The 18,740-nt window shown below is 43.1% G+C and overlaps 1 protein-coding gene across 2 annotated transcripts in view; it reads right to left on the bottom strand.

The window, feature by feature from the left end:
- The window catches only part of LOC138303563 (transient receptor potential cation channel subfamily V member 6-like), a 186,313-nt gene that overhangs the window by 58,462 nt on the left and 109,111 nt on the right, over positions 1-18,740 (bottom strand). For both annotated transcript variants that reach the window (XM_069242821.1, XM_069242820.1), the window contains exons 2-6: positions 10,555-10,652; positions 9,578-9,700; positions 8,586-8,726; positions 5,748-5,846; positions 4,586-4,758 (exon numbers count right to left, since the gene is read on the bottom strand). In XM_069242821.1, coding sequence (XP_069098922.1) covers positions 4,586-4,758; positions 5,748-5,846; positions 8,586-8,726; positions 9,578-9,700; positions 10,555-10,652 — 634 coding nt within the window. The remainder of the gene's footprint in view (positions 1-4,585; positions 4,759-5,747; positions 5,847-8,585; positions 8,727-9,577; positions 9,701-10,554; positions 10,653-18,740) is intronic.

Genomic DNA, 18,740 nt, shown 5'->3' with positions numbered 1-18,740 from the left:
CAAAGTGAAACATTCGACTTGTAAATATCAATTGGGACTCCATCTAGGCCCGGCGCTTTCCCGCTTTTGCTAGCGTTAATTGCCTCTATAACCTCATTAAGGCTAAATGGTGGAGACATAGATTGAGGAACTGGTCTCAGAGAGTGTGATTCCAAGACCAAATCTTTAGCGGAATAAATACTAGAGAAAAAAGAAACCCAATCCTCTTCAGTAATGGCTATTTCGATTGATGGTAATATTCCATCGCACAGAAGAGGAGAGTTTACAATTTTCCAAAATTTAGCGTTGTCATTCCTAAGGCTTGCTTTGTGGAGAGAATGCTAAGCCTCATTTTTTAAATTCTGTTTTCTTCTTCTTATCGCCTTTTTATACTCCTTCCTCTGAAGTCTGATGTCATGTCTATCAGGGTTTTGTCTGTGTATGCACTGTTTGAGATTTTTATAAGCTTGGGTACATTCACTGTCAAACCATCTTTTACCTACACAAGGTCTAGATTTACCAAAGCTAACTGTAAGAGAATTTTTAATTTCAGTAGTTATTGCAATAAAAGCATTAATACAAGCCTGCGGACAAATGTTGTCTGAAAGACAAGTTTCAAACTCTTTAGAGAGTTTGCTCATTAATTGATTCATAAACTGCGTAGGCTCAAGCTGTGACCAACGGATAGTGTAGCCATTTCTTGTTCCCAATTCTATATTCTCTACCTTTTCCGTTGGTTCCTTGTGTTTGGTGATGGCTTGGGGAAATACAATGCTTAAACTTAGAGGGTAGTGATCACTAAACAAAGCATCTTGAATTTTATATTCAGACACATAAGTAGTAAAATTATTAGATAATAATATAAAATCAATTGTGTTAGCATATCTGCCATTGAATGTGGGTTTTAACTGTGGCTTACAATGATTTAAACTATTGCACAGGAGGAGACTGAATTTAAACACCGTTTCATTCAGCAAATTACCATGATGATTATGTGTAAAATGGTATGAATCGTCATCTCCACCCGTGCCAAAAAGACAAAAATTTTACACAGATTGAGGACACAAATGTGTGTTAAAGTCCCCCCCCCCCACCACAATTAAAGTCTCATTATACGCTGAGTTACATGCTTGGTCCAGATCTTCCTGCGACAGCTTGAGAACAGAAAAAAGACTTTGTTGAGGAACATTATTGTAAAAATTAATAATCACCATTTGTGCAATGATTCTTAATATACATGAGATCAGTTGATAAAATGAGTTAGAGATTAGTCTTACATCCTTAATTAAGTTGAACTTGTTGGAGATGAAAGTGCACAGCCCACCTTTTGCCCTGCCCCGTGAGCAAGGGACGGCGGGGGGCTTGAAATGTCCTGAAACCGTTTATGTGGATAGGGTCCACGGACCAAGTCTCTTGTAGACTCACCCAATGAAAGGATCAAATATAATCTAGCCAATCTTCATTCTTACTTTTCGAGCGCAAACCTGCCACATTCCAAAATAAAAATGAGTAATCCTCTCCCACAGTTCTAGTCCCTTGCCCCACGGAAGACTGATTAGTTACTGTGTCTTCTGACTGGATGGAGAATCCACTTATTGGCACTACGTTATAAGCAAGTTGACTCAATTCGACAGCCATCTCCATCTGTCCAACTTCATTGCTCTCCACCAAAGACGGATTAGTTACTGTGTCTTTTGACTGGATGGAGAATCCACTTATTGGCACTACGTTATAAGCAAGTTGACTCGATTCAACAGCCATCTCCATCTGTCCAACTTCATTGCTCTCCACCAAAGACTGATTAGTTACTGTGTCTTTTGACTGGATGGAGAATCCACTTATTGGCACTACATTATAAGCAAGTTGACACGATTCAACATCCATCTCCGTCTGACCAACTTCATTGCTCTCCACCAAACCATGCCCACTCTTTAGTGGATCGGAGACTGGGATTAGCGTAGTAGTTGTAGGCCCACCCATTTCCTGATCAAATGATAGTCATTCAACACCTTCCAGAGAGAGGGAATGAAATCTATTTTTGGTTGGGATCGAGTAATATCTTTCCGACCTGGTTATTTGTTTGTCAAAATTAGGACCAAGTCAGACCTGGTCAGTATTGTGCGTATAAAAGAAGCCCAGGAGCAACAATATGGTGCCATAGTCCGTAATCTGCTGCGGATTTAGGTGGCTCAGAATGTCTTTGACCAGTTTTGGAGATTTAAAAGAGAGTACCACACAGTCACCCCTAAATAACTTCTGATTCTTTCCCACCCATTTTACCCTCCTGACCATTTTAATATCCTCAAAGAGAACTCCTGTCATGCCAGATTTCATTCGGGTTCCAATCCAATTCAAGGATTTATTCCTCAGCGCTGTCCATTATTCCCCGTGGTCCCCAGAAAGAGTGGGGACATTTGCCAGGACTATCACATAAGGAGTTGCCGCTGGTGGCAGATCTAATGTATCTCTTGATGTTAAAAAAGGATCTCGGGAACGTTTCAGGCTGGTCAATGTTTCCTCTCTATTTGGCCATGCTTTTTGAAGTGGGGAACTGCTGGTACTAACTAGTGGAGGGGATAAATCTACGTGTCTATGGATGGGCTGATGCATATGTGGTGGCTGTTTATGCACTGGTAAGGGGTTACTGTTTGAACCTAGTTCGTCGCAGTGTTGAGTAGTGACGGCTGTTGCACTTACACTTGCAAACTGACCCTTCATTAGATTAAACATTGTCTCCACGTTTTCCTCCAATCGTGTTAAACGTTCAATCATTTAGTCAAAAAGGGGCCTGACTAGTTGTTCCAGAGAGTTAAAAGTCTCTAGGGGATTGATTTCCGTTTTTACTATAGGTTGTGCATCCCTATGACCATGTTTTGAGTTCTCGCAGCGAGTATGTGCGTGTTGAGTAGATTCAATGAGTGAGGGTCCAGGATTATCTCGTCTAATCCTATCACGCGGCTCTTGACTGGGGCCTTTATCCTTACTAAGTAATTTGGGTTTCCTTAAACGTTTAGGAGGAGGTGGATGGTCACCATCATCTGAAATAAAGTCAGTTATATCCTGTATGCATCCATTCTTGCCTCTAATTTGAGGTCCAGTTACCGGTAAATTAGTCGAATTTGGTGGAGGGGGAAAATGTGGAAGGTCCGAAGATTGAGTTAGAATCCTTTCCTCAACATTAATGATTTTTTGTCAATTGCCCCCATAGCTCCTGAAATAAGTTTTAATATTGTTGAGTGATCTTTCTGGGAGGTAGTGTCTTTTAAACTGGATTGCTTCCTTTTACCCATTCTCGCTAATTATTTGACCCTTCCAAAAAGAAAAATAATTATACTAAAAATACAGTGTTCCTCGCTGTTAGAAATAGTGAAGCTGAGTAGAAGAGAATGCTATATGTCTATAGCAGAAATGAGGCAAAAAGAAAAGGTAATCTCCCGCAGTGCTGAGGGGCTGTTTTACGAAGTCAGAGAGGCAAAATTAAAGCACTACTTCAAAAAGTCAGAAAAGAAGGATAAGCAAAAGTACCTGTTAAGGCTTGGATGCCCAAACCAGTGATTGCAGAGAAGATGTCAGGGGGGTGGCCCAGCCTAGCCTCTGCCAGGCGCAGGATGGGCCCGACCTTGGCCCGGGCATTGCCCGGGCGCGTCCCGCGGGGCGGGAGCACAAGATCAAATTTAAAGGGCTCCTGCCCCTGTTCTGCTGGCCGCCGCCTCCTCCTCTGACAGTTCGCGCTTTCCTCAGGGCGGGAGCGCGAGATCAAATTTAAAGGGCTCCAGCCCCTGTTCTGCTGGCCACCGCCTCCTCCTCCGACAGTGCGGGAAGCGCGAGATCAAAATTTAAAGGGCTCCTGCCCCTGTTCTGCTGGCCGCGGAAGCGCGAGATCAAAATTTAAAGGGCTCCTGCCCCTGTCTGCTCTCCTGCCCCTGTTCTGCTGGCCGCCGCCTCCTCCTCCGACAGTTCGCACTTCCACTTTTGCATAAAATGCTGAAAACCTGGGCTTCTTCAGCCACTATCCTAACCCTCTGCTAGGTGAGGCAGGTAAGCCCAGTGCAAGGATGGGCTGGGTAATCACACGCATTACAACCATCAAATTCATTCTTTCACAATAACTGTGGCATAATTTGTCACAAATAACATGGTTTTCATGCAAGTCGTGTCAAGGTGAAAAACTGTGCCACCTTCCGTATAATCTTCTGCTTTTCCTCCCCATCAAACTCTGGTTACTGCAATCCAGTCTCACCCAGAGTACATACTGTTCTATCTATGTCTTTCTGTGTTTGAGATGCAGATCCTAAAAGACATGCACTCTCTGTAAGGTACTGCAACCCTTGTTGGATGAAGGAGCTTGCTTTAACAAATACTAAAAAATAGACTATATTTATATGCTTCCTTTGCAGATCATCTAAAACGTTGTTACCTTCAGTCAGTCAAACCATTTACCTTTGTCCAGTTTATGATCCCAACTAATTTAATTTCCTTCACTTGTGCAATAAATGACTATACATTGCGAACATCAAAGTCTTCTGAAATGTGTTTATACTAAATGGATGTGACTTCTGAAGTGCATTTTCATTCACTTGAAGAGAGGTGAGAGCTCTCTACTCACCACTGTGTTTCCTTCCACGGCGGCCATCTTGAATGGCGTCAGCCCCTGCTGGTTGGTCATCATGTCCAGATACTGCCCATCCTCTCCCTTGTCATAGGAGAGGATGAGGTCATACATCTGACAGGCAAAGGTCTTGTTTGGTTGCAGTGTCAGGATGTGAAGCACAGTGTTGCCTGAAGACAGAGTAGAGGATACCATGAATTACTCTAAAGTTCTAAATAGTTTTTTATTTTTCGAAATTTAGAATCATTTATAAAGGGCACTGATGGAACATGGTGATTTCTTACAGCAAATGAAATGTCATCCACTTCATGCCCTAATGATTAATCGGTTAACAACATTTTCAATCCCAAAGGAATGTTTCAAATTCAATATATTGTGTTTGTGGTAAATTGGTAGCTAAGTTTAAATATGTTGGATAATTATTTGAACATTTGTTTGTTCATTTAAGAATTTATACTAGGATATATTCCTTCATTTGGAAATAGCTAGAAAGTTAAGCATATATGGCCTGAATTACTTACACAGATAAAATACTGAAATGCATTTAAAGGTTTGTAATAGTTATTAAACAATTCTCGTAAATTAGATTGCATAGCTCTCTTAATCAGGCCCACATTCAATTTACAATCACCAACCTTTGACATAGAAATTTGATCCAGCTATAGTTTTCACCAACACAAGAGTGCCTAGAGGTCCATGTGAAATTCTTTCCAGTATGGCAGCAGGTTTGTGATTGGTTGGTGGAGATTGAGGTGCATGCACAGACAACCATTTCCATGACTTGGTTGAACACCAAGTTAAAAGTCTGCCCACGTCTATGTCTTCAGTCCAACAAGCACAGAATGAATGCAAGTGCTCTGAAGGAAGCATCTTAAAGTTACAAGACTGTTTTCTTTCATGGCTGCAAATCCTTATGAGATCAAGCATTCCTTCTAACCTTTGCCCATGGAACATTCTATCTTTTTTTCTGTTTTAAACACAAGCACTATTTCACACCTCCTCTATGACAGAGCTTTCAGCAAGATATTTCAACACTGATATTCTTGTGATGATGAGATGGAGATGCCATTCCTTGTGCTGACAATTCCCATCCACTGTTCCCAACACTAGATATGCACGTCCCATTCTGTTATCTTTCTTGATTCTCATGATTTCTTACCGAGACAATCCTGCACTTTAATGTTGCATCCTTTTTCAATAAGCAGTCGCACAATCTCCTCGTGTCCTATGCAAGCTGCAAAGGACAGGATATGTTCACCTGCAGAGGAAGCAGAGAAATACAGTCTAGAGATACTGGACAAGAATATATGCTAAAACAAACAAAATTATGTTGAAAGAAAACCAGGTATAGTGTAACAATGTACCCAAAATGATGCTGAAAAAAACAGTTAAATCTGGAGCAAAGTACATCTCACAAAACAACCCCCAAATGAAACAAACTTGGTCAATTTTGCAAACAGTTTATGAAGTAAGGTCTAAAAGCTCTAAACTCTAGAAGTAACAGCAACACCTCACTTAACAGTGATCCCCTTTCAAACTTGTCTAACTATATTAAGACCTCATGCCACTGTATTTCCACACTGCAATCATCAATGCCACTTAAAAAAAAAAGATTCATAACTTCTAAAAATGTTTCAAAAACCTGAGCTGACAAGCAAATGACGTCCTTGTATCACAGAACTATAACTCAGACCTTACCAAAACTGTTACTAGCTATGATATAAAGCGGCCTCCAGTGTAAACAAGCTTGGCCATCCAACCCCTCATCTTAAGATTAGTTCACCAAGCCAAAAGATATGCTTATTTCACTGCAACTCTGCTGATTGAATAAAGACAGACCGAAAACCTAGAAATATGGATAAATTGGAAGGCAATTTTATGCAGATTTCCCACCACATTCCCACCCCCCTTGTTGCTCAAGGTGAACAAAACATTTACAAGAACAAGTTCATCAAAGCACCATTCTTGCAATCAGATTTTGAAATGGAATACAAATCATATACTCACAAGGGTCGAAGCATGCCAGATTTGTAGGACAGTGATAGACTATGTAAATGAATAATATCTAATTCAACTGTATAAAATTATATCATGTCTTTATCCTAAAACTCTGGCATGCAATCGCCCATTTGAACCCATGTTTGGTATCCCTGATCTAAGAACTCAGGTTTAAATAACAGGATGGATCACCTGTCAGAGGATAAATTTACAGACTTGATTAACTATTATGAACAGATCACTTCATTAAAAATGTATTGAAGAAAATAAGTTTATGGGCAGATTTCACGGAGGTGCCAGCACAAGTCACAGCAAGTAAACGTCCCTCCTAAAGATCCTTGATGGGACACTCCTCAGAACTTCAGTAAGACCAAGACATTCTGCCGTAAAGAGCAGCTGCTTTCGTTAAGGGTAATTCTGGTACAATCTCTTTACAGATGTTACCAGCACTTTATTGTTGCAAATAAGCACTTTAGACTGCCTAACAAACTCAAGCACAATATCTCCAACTGTGGAGGTCAGAATTCTTTGCTGGTGATGAACTGCTGCAACTTTGCTGCAACATGCTTTCAGAGACTACATGCTTGAGAGTCATCCACCTCATAGGTGTGTAAACATCAAGTCAATTTGAACTGATCCAAGCTCTGAGAAGCAAATGCAATGTAGCCCTCGTCTCACTAGTTTTCACAGCTCACATAAGCTATTGCTTGCAGCAGTAGGTTAACTGGAAGGAAAGCGGTTGGTTATCATTTCACTGAAACAATATAATCTAAACCAGGACCTCTTTGGGTCTATTGACCCTGATGGAGTTGTCAATGCTATCCTTAATATGTATGTAGTATTATGTGAATACGTGCAGCGTTCTGACTTGAGTATCAGGCTTGGTATGGGATCTCCACCTGAGAATCCTTCAGTATTTAGAGGCACCAGGAGCACTTTTCATCAGTGCTTGAGCACTTCATGAAGCCTTCTGGAAGCCTTATGAAACAACTGCCGTCACTAGGCAAAAACCTTCCATCGTCAGGGCTTGTACACATTTGAAGGAATAAAGTATTTTAACTGCTGCTTATTCATTCACATGGGAGACCAGGATTGAACAGTGCTGCCCTAGGAGACCCAAGGTCTTACCTCGCCAGGACATCCACTTGCTCACAACATCTGGCCTCTGTAATGAACCACCTTCGGGTGTGTTGTTAATTGTACGTCTCCTTTGTGTTTATGGCCGCAATCTTTGCAATGATCCATCACAGTACATCATTGAGGCAGACAGGGAAACTTTGACTGGTGGCACTGTGGGGGCCTTGGTGTGGTTTATTTTTGTAGTACTCTGTCTTAGAAGGAAATGTGGTTTCACTTCTCTTTTCTCAACAAAGAAAGTGGGACAAGCAACCTCAAAGAACCTCAGTTCTTTCAGGGTCTCATCTTCTACTGCCACCTGGAATATCATACTCTCTCCTTGCCACTGCCTGTCCATTCTTCTCAGTTATAAATCTTCTTCAGTTAACGGGCCCATGAAGCAGCAGAGGGGACAAGCAGTGCCTACACAGCCTTTTCTGGGTACATTGTGGACTGGGAATGCTACTGATGAATTTGCTTTTGAAGGCAGACCAATCAAAAGCTCTGCTTTATTATTTTTAGATACAAATCTCCATAAATACCTAAACATCTTGGAGCAGACCTGAGAAATGAGAAAGGATACATTTTTTTTACTGGTCGCCTGAGATGAACATCAACCAAACTTTCTCTCAGAGACAGATAGGGGAGTATGTATGTTGCCCATCAAGAGCCCATAAGGATGGAGTAGAAATAAACAAAACAGAAGCAGCTGGACAAATGAGGAGTGACTGCACAAAAGGACTTTGCAAAGTTTCTGAAATCCTGTTCCTTTTCTGAAGATGACTAGTGGCTATCCCCACCAGCAAGGATAGTCACGTCATCTTCAATATCAAAGAGACATACAAACTTCAAGCTGAAAGAACCTTTAACAGAAAACTCTTACCAAAATAGATGAGGTTGTGAGAGCTGAGTTTGAAGAAGGTTCCAGTGGCTCGTGGAAGCGAAACATTGGCTCCCCTGTCGATCAGCAGCTTCACCAGGTTCAAGTTTTGGTTCACCACAGCAATGTGCAGTGGAGTCTGCCCTGCAACAAACCAACAGAGTCAGTGGTCACAAAAGAATAACTGGAAGGTCCTGTATAAAGTACAGGAAATTAGAAAGGACAAAGGAGATGGTACAGCACTCTGTCTGGTTTGATCAAAGAGGATGTTTGAAGGTGAGCCTCTACTGGCACAGTTGTGCAAATAACACAACCCTTGTTATTTTTTACATATCTTTGCTGGGCAAAAAAGTTTCCAACAAAAAAAAAATAAGTTTTCGTAGAAGAATTTGTTCATTGAAGCTGCTTCTAGTGGAAGAATAGAACACAACTGCAAGATGATTTGATTTCTTTTTTACAAACAATTATTTAAGCTTTCCTTTATTCATGATATTAGGCAAGCTTGAACAGTTTAAATGTAAATTAACTCAATATGGCACAAGAAAAATTGCTCAACATCACATACCCATGGTTAGTGTAAAGCAAGAAAATTATTTGGATAAGGAAAGAATGGGAATGGCATTTTCAATGGTAATCTAGGGCCACATCAAACAAGAATTTGAACTGAATCTTATGGGTGATGGGATGCTAGTTAAAGTTGACTAGTTCTGCCTACTTTCCGACAATGATCATCCGCATACTTCTAGATCCTGCTTAGAAGGAAGAACGTGTACGCCAGGTATTGGACATAGAAGAAGTACAGATCAAAGTCCCTTATTCAGGATAGGAGAGATAAGGGCTGAATTATTATTGTGTGGGCACAACTCCGTGCCGTAGGGAAAGTCATTTCACCTTGCCCTCTTCAAGACCATGTCCTTTTTCGAATTTCATCATACCAATACTGATCATTATTACCTATTACAATATTTTTCCCAACATTTCTTTAAACCTCTTACCTTGATAGAGTTCGGATGTCATAGGCTCATTGACGAGATCTGGTGCGGCATCCAGTAGGGCCCTTGCAGCCTCAAAATTATCATACAGAGCAGCCACATGGAGCGCGGTCTCACCCACTGCACCTGCAGATGACAAGGCACATACAAGTAACTTGTAGAGAGATGAGTAATAGAAGGAAGAGGCAGTAAGTTAGAGGGAGGACAGGGCTAGACTAAACACCTATATCTGTCAAAAAGATCAAACCAGTCGTATCATGCTGGAGGCTGGAACTCAAGTACCATTGTGGCTTTGATGATTGGGCCATGGCAACCTATCTAGCGCTGAAAGGAACCCCCTAGCCCCCAGCCTACAAGGAAAAATGGTGACTAACTGGCCAGTTCAGCCCTCAAAAGGTCAATCTGTTGCAGTGCCCACAAGATCCACCATCCAACTCCAGCTCCTACAAGAAAAGATCTCCTGAGGTCTTTGGTGAGCCTTGGAAGCCACAGTGGGACAAGAGGTCTGCTCCAGTCCTCAATCAAAAAGAGGCTTCATTGCTATATTCTAATCTCACACTTAAAGTCTCAATTTTGCTCTGATATTCTTTATTTGTTTTAAGCACTTCTAGCTTTTTGGCAATGCTGCTGATAAAATCAGTTGAGCATTATAAAAATTGGCATTTTCTATAACATATCAAATACAAAAAGACAAGCAAACATTCCATAATCTTCAGTCTCTACAAATCATTAATGGAAATCTCATATGTACATTTATTAAACTTACAGATGAGAACATAAGGCACAATAAAATATATTAAATGTTTAAGTAGGTACCCTCTTGGAACTGGGGTTGTGGTAGATCCTAAAAAACAGCACCCCTAGTGTGTTCAAAAAGAAACTACACAATCATAAAGGAAGAAAAGCCATCTAATTTACACATTTATATGCTTCAGATACTTGGAATTTGTTGGGAAGTATGTACATTGAAGGTTCCCTACCTCTTGTAAACAGGTCAGTCGACGGACAGTCAAGCAGTTTTCGGATAGCTCGGACATCGTTCTCCTTTGCAGCCAAAAGCAATGGCACTTCCCATATTCTAGAAAGAAAAATCAAAGCCAACTACAAATGACAAGTAATGGACAGATCACAGTTCAGGACATATTAGGCATGCCTGACCCAGAGTCGCGGTTTTCATTTTTTCAAAACACATATAAATCAAACACTGAAGTGAAAGACTAAGAGTGCTACAAGTGGACACCACTGATTAAAGATAGGTGTGTGCAGATTTCAGGTACTTGAATTCTACGAGAGGAATAAGATTGCTTTACCCATTCATCTTCCTGGAGTGGTACTTTGTTAGTCAATGGCTGATTTCATCAGGTCATGAAGCAATAGTTTCAGTCACAAACTTTATAAAACAAAAAGGGGTGACTGACTGGTTTTATTTCTAAGTTTGAATACTAAATTAAGGGGTGTGTTTTTTCCAGTGTTCAGTTGCACGACAAAACATGTAACATTTACAATGTGGTGTTTACCATGATGGAGGTTACATGGAAGGTCTTTACACCGCAAACAAGGAGAATGAGGGGTCTTTTTAAGCAGTTTACAACGCAGGTACGTTTTTTTTTTTATATATATAAACCAAGTCATCTTTAGTCACTTTAAAAAGGGAGGGTCAAAGGTTCAAGGGATGGGGATGGGGCATTTAGAGGTCAGGTTCAGGTGTGGGTAGTGGTAAAGCGGGTGAGGGTTTTTTGTGCTTCAGGGATGGGCAGAGGATAAAGGAGGTAAGGGGGTTTTATTGTTGAAGAAGATAGATAGATAGATAGATAGATAGATAGATAGATAGATAGATAGATAGATAGATAGATAGATAGGGGGTTTCAGGATCCCCCCCAAAAATACACCAACATATTATGAACAAAATATCTGCCTTTTTGATGACAAATGTGTTGTAAATATACAGCAATGTAAAACAATGCGTTGCAAAGGTCAACAAGTTCCATAACATGCATTGTAAAAGCATGTGCTGTAAAGTTGCTTTAGACTTTCTGTATCCAGCTCTGCTCTGCTCACGAGGTATCCCATCTTTATACACTTTAACGGTAGCTTCATACAAGGTCTCAGACCACAGCTACAGTAAGAGGGAGGGTGAAGTACCTCAAAGTGCATTAACAGCCCAGCTCCTCCACTCTTGTTGAATAATATAGTCAAGGTATGTTGCACTGGAGACAGTGAAGCCTGCTCCGGTGAACTGCACCGACTAGTACAGTTGGGGAGGCTTAAATCCAAAAGAAGATTTTCCGCCTCAAGTATTTTAGTCTCATCGCAGTCTCCAGAGTTTTCCTTGCACTTCTAAATCTACTGGAAGCTGGTGCATGAGTGCCATGAACCCGGCATAGACGAGGTCCACTGTGATGCTGACCCAACTGCTCTATCTGATGTCGGGTACTAAGGCTTCAGTGTGCAAGACCAGTGTCTCCTTGTCTAACCAAGGAGCCATAGTCACCTTCAAGTCTTGATTGGCGATCCTTAAATTGCAGACCCCAGAATACAACTGATAGATTCCAGGCCCAGCTCTCCTGTTGCATCACTCTTGCTCCAGTCTTCTCCTTACATCCCTCCCCTTGTTTTTGGAGTGCCTTCTCCTTGTTCTCACTGCTTTCTCCTTACTTCTCTCGCAGTTATTTGTTTGCATTCTCATGCTATTCCCTATTTTCTCCTTGCTTTCCCCCCGTTATTTGTGTGCCTTCTCCTTGCTTTTTCCCTCGTTTTTGTGCCATCTCCTTGTATTTCCCTCGTTTCCACTGCTTTCTCCTTGGCACTCCGGCATGCCGCCTGTTATTTCCTGCCTCACACCTAGCCCCGCCCACCTCCTCTCAGGGTCCCTCCCGCTTTCCAGGACCTACTTAATGGAGGCTGCAGTGCGATTTTATTGAGCAGGTCCCAGGCACAGCTCTCCCTGTGCTGCTACATTGCTCTTGCTCCTGTCTTTTCCTAGCTCTTTCAGCACCGTCAGACGCTCACGGGTGATTTGCAGTGCTTTACAAATCCTCGATTGATTGATACATCCTAACTCTTTTGCGTGCCTTCAGACTGTGTAAGGATATGGTTTTCCATAAGTATTGTAATCTGTTTTCTACACATCTTTAATTACCACCTTTTATCATTTTGCGCAGTCGCCTGGTTCAAACATGGAATCTGGTGCAGGAATCACTATAATTCACTGTAAAGCAAACAGTGGTCAACAGAGTGTTGCAGTCTCATGGCGCCTCTGTTGAGGTCTTAAGCACGTTGTTCAGCAGCTGTGATGATTGCAGTGTATTGTACTGTGCTGTGTTTTCTGTTGAAGATTAAAGAAAGCCTCATTCATCTATTTAGGATGGACAAATGATCCACAGCTCTTTCTCGTAAGGTCAATATTGAAAAACCTCTGTTTTGTCTGAATATTTGATCTAGAGCTGAACCAGTGATGATGCTTTCTTTCATCATACTAGTATCTAATCCTTGTTCATACTCTAATGTAAAAAGACTCAAATAATGCTGTCAACACAATGCCAAGCATCATGTTGGCTAAAGGTAAAGAACCCAGGACAGGTAACATTTGAAAGTTACCCGTGGACAACAAGGAGTGTGTGTGTGAACTCAGAACGGTTGGTTGGTGATTAAAAATGTGTATTATTGGTGCAGCACCCAATGAGCAGAAACTGGCTTTTGTATCTAAAAACTATTGTAGTGAGTATGGACGCCTAGTATATGCCGTGCATGCCTGTTGCTTACTAAGGTCCTACTTTATTTAGGTTGATTGGCGTAACTGCTCAAGAATGTCTTTCCCCCACGCTGCACATTTTTTATTTTAAAGACATGTGCTGTTGCATCCTAGATGTTTGTGGTTGCGTCATTGTGGGTATCTGGTTCTGTCATATGGCATTAACTTTCTTCTGCAATGCTAAATCCACATAATTTGGTTCAAAAAAAGCACACACACATCTACAAATTGTTCATGAACAGAGCACAGCTTACAGGTGCAGAGTTTAACTTGCACAAGGTTTGTTGCTTTAAAAATGAACTGAACACAGGGATTTAATTGGCCCATTCCATTTCTATAGGTTGGAATGCCTCAGTTGTTGGGCCTGTTATGTGTGCCAGGTCACTTCTACTCTATTTCACTTGTCTTCCGTTTTGAATGAATAGGACGGTTTGATCTCAGAAGTCCTGTTCATGGTTATGTAAAGGGATAAACTATCCTGTGTCATACATTATAAGGATATCACAAGTCACCGAGGAGTTTCTTTATAAGATCACAGAAGTACGAGGTGACGTGCAAAGAGCATTTTATTCCTCATAGTACAGTCACATCATCAGCATTTCCAAACAAAATGCTCACATCCTTTGCATCTTGCTCTTTCCTGCTCATTGCAGATCAGATGAATAAAAGCAGAATATGTAATGCAAAATAAAACACTCCAAAAAGAAGTTAGCAATTGTTGCAAAAAGAGCACAGTTTAATGGCAGACATGGTAAAAGAATTTGAGAGCCAAACCACGCACTACCGAGTCAGATTTCACAATTCTGAATGGTAGAGGGTCGCAATCTAACCTACTTTATCAATATTTATGAGGTCGGTTGTAAATTGTGACTCACTCCAATTGGATGCAATTACAGGACACCACCTTGCCACATATGAAATAAAGTCATTTTTAGGGTTGAGTGCGCAACCACTCTATCCCTGTTGTAATTTCTCTTTGGGCTTTTAATGACGCCCATGTTACGCCCATCACTTTTATTGGTTCGTGGGCTTGCCTTTTACAATTTGCTTGATTTCATTAGTGGAATGCATGCATACGTCATGCCTTTTCCGGTGGTTAGGCCGCCTCAAGCACACTGGCCAACTACTGAAAACATACGAGGCTCCACGTTTTCAGCATGGTTTCTGGACTACTTTATCTTTATTTCGTACACAGTGCTGTTTTTAAAACAAAAAAAATCTTCAATTTATGTGGCAAGAAAATGTCTGGTTAGGAGTTTACGACGCTAATAGCTGTAATTCGAGGGAACGCAAGACAGTTGCATTGCAAATGCTTGTATATTTTTGTTATCTCTGCAGCAGTTGAGCTTCTGTGCCAATCAACAGGTTGTAAAATCCGTGTCTTCCTGTTAAAAGATAACCAGCTACCTCCGAGCTCTCACTACAGGAAACAGAGTAAAAGCTTTGATGTGGTCGAACAAATCGTGATGCTGTCGTCTTCTCTAGTCAGAGGACTGCAACATGACTGAAAAGATGCTCTTGAACACAAAGCAACGCTGCAGCAAACAAATGTTAGCAAATATTCGAGGGAGTGTAGATAAAGGTTGGAAGGCACGATGGATGCGGGGTATACCCGCTATGATGAGTGTGCAATGCCAACCAAAGCATGGTATACTGGTACCTACAATCCAAGGAGTCCTAAGGTGGACAGAATGGTCTTTGAGTAAATAATGTACCTCTTTATTGGAAGGGTAGGGGCCATTTTTACACTTCGTAGGTCCTGTTTAAGGAAGTAGACAAAATGACAACAAATTGCGAGAACTAGAAACTTGCAGAAATCTAGATGCAGGAAAAGCAGAACAGAAGTAAATAATTGGTTCATTAGTGGTCACTGTCGGTCAATGAACCCATCACACATAGATAGAGTTCTTGAGGACATGGCCGCGAGCTACAGCGGAGGTGAGACGTGGAATCACATGGTCACCGGCCTGTCACAGTCTGACACGCCTGCCACATAGAGAAGAAACACCCCTGCAGCGGGAGCAGCCGACCTGTAGGATATGTGGGTGAACCTCGACTTCCACCCTAGCAGCATCAGTGAGACATCTCCCCTCACGAGTGATGGCTGCGGGGTGACTACTTGTTATGAGGATCTCCCTGACAGTGGCATCTGTGTGGTGGTGCTGGGTGGGGAACGGTGGTCAGCCTTGAGCATGCGGAGGGGACCCTAGGCCATACCCCCGAGTAACCGCTGCGTAATCTGGATGTCAGACACCCCACCTAAATGTTTGCCCCACGACTTCACGTGTCCTAAAACGTCAGAGACCCTGCAGAGTCTACTATGCACATATGGGCACAGAGCCTACGTCCCAGCAACGTCTCTCACTCAGACACGCAAACACAAACACACACACACACACACAGACGCAGACACACAGGCACACACACAGACACGCAAACACAAACACAGGCACACACACACACAGAGACACACACACACAGGCACACACACACACACACAGACGCACATATATAAGAGACGTGAAACCCAACCCTTATGCAGTGACATACAGGCGGGGACTGATGGTTTACAGCCTTCAGTGCTCTGCTGATCACATTAGCTCTCAGTACTTCATCCATCCGTCTTCCATCTCACATTACTTGACTCGTACTGCTGGATTGCACAAGACTTGTCAGTTGTACACAGTTCGCCGCTGTGATTTACAAAACATTTGTTCATACTGACAGGAGGCGTTAGTCACAGGCTTCAGGGCTCGGTAACGTTGATGCAACAAGTGCTCATTACCGAGTACCCGTACTATTAGGTGGAATAGTCTTTAAGGATCGATCACTATTTATGGCTCCGGTGAATGGACCTCCATTTATTTAATGGGGAGGAGGCTTTGGGGGGGGGGAGCGCCGATATCGGCAGTCTCCCCCCCGGAGTGTTTTCGAGAGTGGAACAGCCCATTCGCGCCGTTTTGGGCGTTTTTTGGGCTTGTTGGGTCGAAGGGTTTGGTATCGTAGGGCTACCATATATAAGGGGGAAAACACGTGGGGAGGCCACCATTTTGTGGATACGGTTTGCCAGTGCGGCAGGCGTTTTTTTTTCGGATGCGGCGGGGGCGGCGGGTTTTGGCATTTATTGGCAGGGACAGTATTGTGCGGAGCAGTGGCCGGAGGCATGGCGTTCAGGAGGACGGAGCATTGCATTTTTGGAGCGGTTTCCTTTGGTGGTTGCTGTGTGTGTGTGGGGGCATTGTTTACAGAACAAGAGAGTGCTTTTCCGGGTGGACAATATGGCAGTGGTGCAGGTCATTAATCGGCAGTCAGCGAGAGAGCCTCAAGTGTTACAGCTTTTTCGTGTTTTTGTTTTGGAATGTTTGCGGCGTGATATTTATTTCAGGGCGCGGCACGTACCGGGGGTAAATAATGACATTGCGGATGCGTTGTCTCGTTCGCAGTGGGAGAGATTCCATGGGTTGGTCGCGGACGAGCGGGTGAGGAGAACGGAGATGCCGGAGGCGTTGTGGAGCATAGGCGGCAGAGGATTCTGCGATTGGTGGTGAACTCACTGGCTCCATCAACGCAGCGCACGTATGTAAGGGCTTGGCGGGCTTTTTTGGAGTCGGGAGCTCGGCGTCGCCAAAAGGAACAGGATCGAGTTGATGATGTGGTCAATTTTATTATGGACATGGTGGATTTAGGCCTATCAAAAGTGTCCATGGCAGGAAAATTGGCTGGGGTAGCCTTTATGGGCAAGATGATGTGGGGTTATGCACAGTCGGCGGGGGAACTGGGGCGGCGCATTCTGGAGGGTTGGGCCAGAGAGCAGGGCGTCGGAACAAGGACGCGGCAGCCCATTACGTTGGGTTTGTTTAAAAAGGTTATGCAGGTGGCAGAGGTAGTTTGCAAGGGTGCGGCGGAGTGCGTATTGTTCAGGACGTTGATGTCATGGATGTTTTTTGGGGCCTTTCGAGTGTCTGAGTTACTGGGTTCTTCTGATTGGGGAGGGATTCGGTGGCAGGATGTTTGTGTGTCAGCAAAGGGCGTTGCGATATTTTTGGTAAGGGCGAAGAATGATCAGCAGGGTAAAGGTAGGCAAGTATTTCTTCGAGCGTACCCTCGCCAAGAATTGTGCCCAGTGCGATTGGTGCAAGAGTTGCAAGGGATTTTGCAAAGGCAGCAAGGTTGGGTTTTCTGTCATGCGAGTGGCGGACTGGTGTCGGCTTATCAATTGATGTCAGTGTTGAGGGCTTGTCTGCGGTATCTATGTTGTGATGCTTCGCTTTATGGCACGCATTCTTTTAGAATTGGCATGGCGACTGAGGCAGGGCGGCGAGGGTGGCGACAGGAGGCCGTTTTGGATTTAGGGCGATGGAGGTCTGTTGCATATAGAAAATATGTGCGATGACAAGTGTTGTCAAAGGGAGTAACATGTTTTTTCTTTTGATGCAGATTCTGTCCCGGGGCCAGCGGTACAGGCCTTGTCCATATGGCTCGTTGGTCACTCATTTGTGAAGTGGGCAGCCAAACAAGCACAATCGACAACGTTGGGGAAGAATTTGGGTTTAGATGAAGTTCGATATCGAGTACGGTGGGAAGGCAGAGGGGGTATGTGCTGGACGGAGTTACTGGGGACTTTGGAGAATTTAAGGGGTCATGGGGCCTGCCCAGACGTTTTAGTAATTCATTTAGGGGAAAACGATTTGTTGAAAAGGACTGGTTTAGACGTTTTGAAGGATATGAAGAGGGACCTGTTAACAGTGCGGCGACAGTGGCATGGCTGCCATGTTGTCTGGACTGCTTTTATTCCTCGTTTGCTTTGGAGGGGAGCGAGAAAACCAGGGGCAATCGAAAAGGCGAGAAGGAAGATAAATAAGGAAATGCGGTCATTTTGTGGGCAGCAAGGTTTTGACTATCTGGAGCATACGGATATTAGATATGAGGATAAAGAATTTTTCAGGGGCGATGGAGTACACCTGTCCTTTATGGGCATGGAATTGTACCTGCTCCAGTTAAAAGAGGCCTTAAGGGCAATGTTTAGGGAACGTTAGAGATTATGACCACAATGACGACCGGCAATGGGGGGGCAGAAAAGGAGAGGAGGGCTAGTGGGGCTGGGTCCTCTCCTTTTCTGGTGGCGGAGACAGAGAACGGGCACATGACAGACGAGAACGGTTGGGACGGAAATAGGACAAGACAAACACACATTAGAAGAGGATGGACAGTAGCTGGGCTACGAAGAGAAGATGTAATTTTAGGGGCGGGAGACTGGCACGCTCGAGACGATAGCAACTGACTATTAAGGTATTAGACAGTTAAAACAGGAGAGGGAAGTAAGGAGGACTGGACTAATGAGCTGCAAGTGTAAAGAAGGGGTAGGGAGGGGGGAGGAGGGAGTAGAAGAGGGGGGAGGAGTTGGTAGGAGATTTT

The sequence above is a fragment of the Pleurodeles waltl genome, chromosome 7, assembly GCF_031143425.1.
Source record: "Pleurodeles waltl isolate 20211129_DDA chromosome 7, aPleWal1.hap1.20221129, whole genome shotgun sequence".
In the NCBI taxonomy this organism is placed as follows: domain Eukaryota; kingdom Metazoa; phylum Chordata; class Amphibia; order Caudata; family Salamandridae; genus Pleurodeles; species Pleurodeles waltl.
The sequence above is the reverse complement of the archived record's forward strand: the minus strand, read 5'-3'. Positions and strand labels throughout refer to the sequence as shown.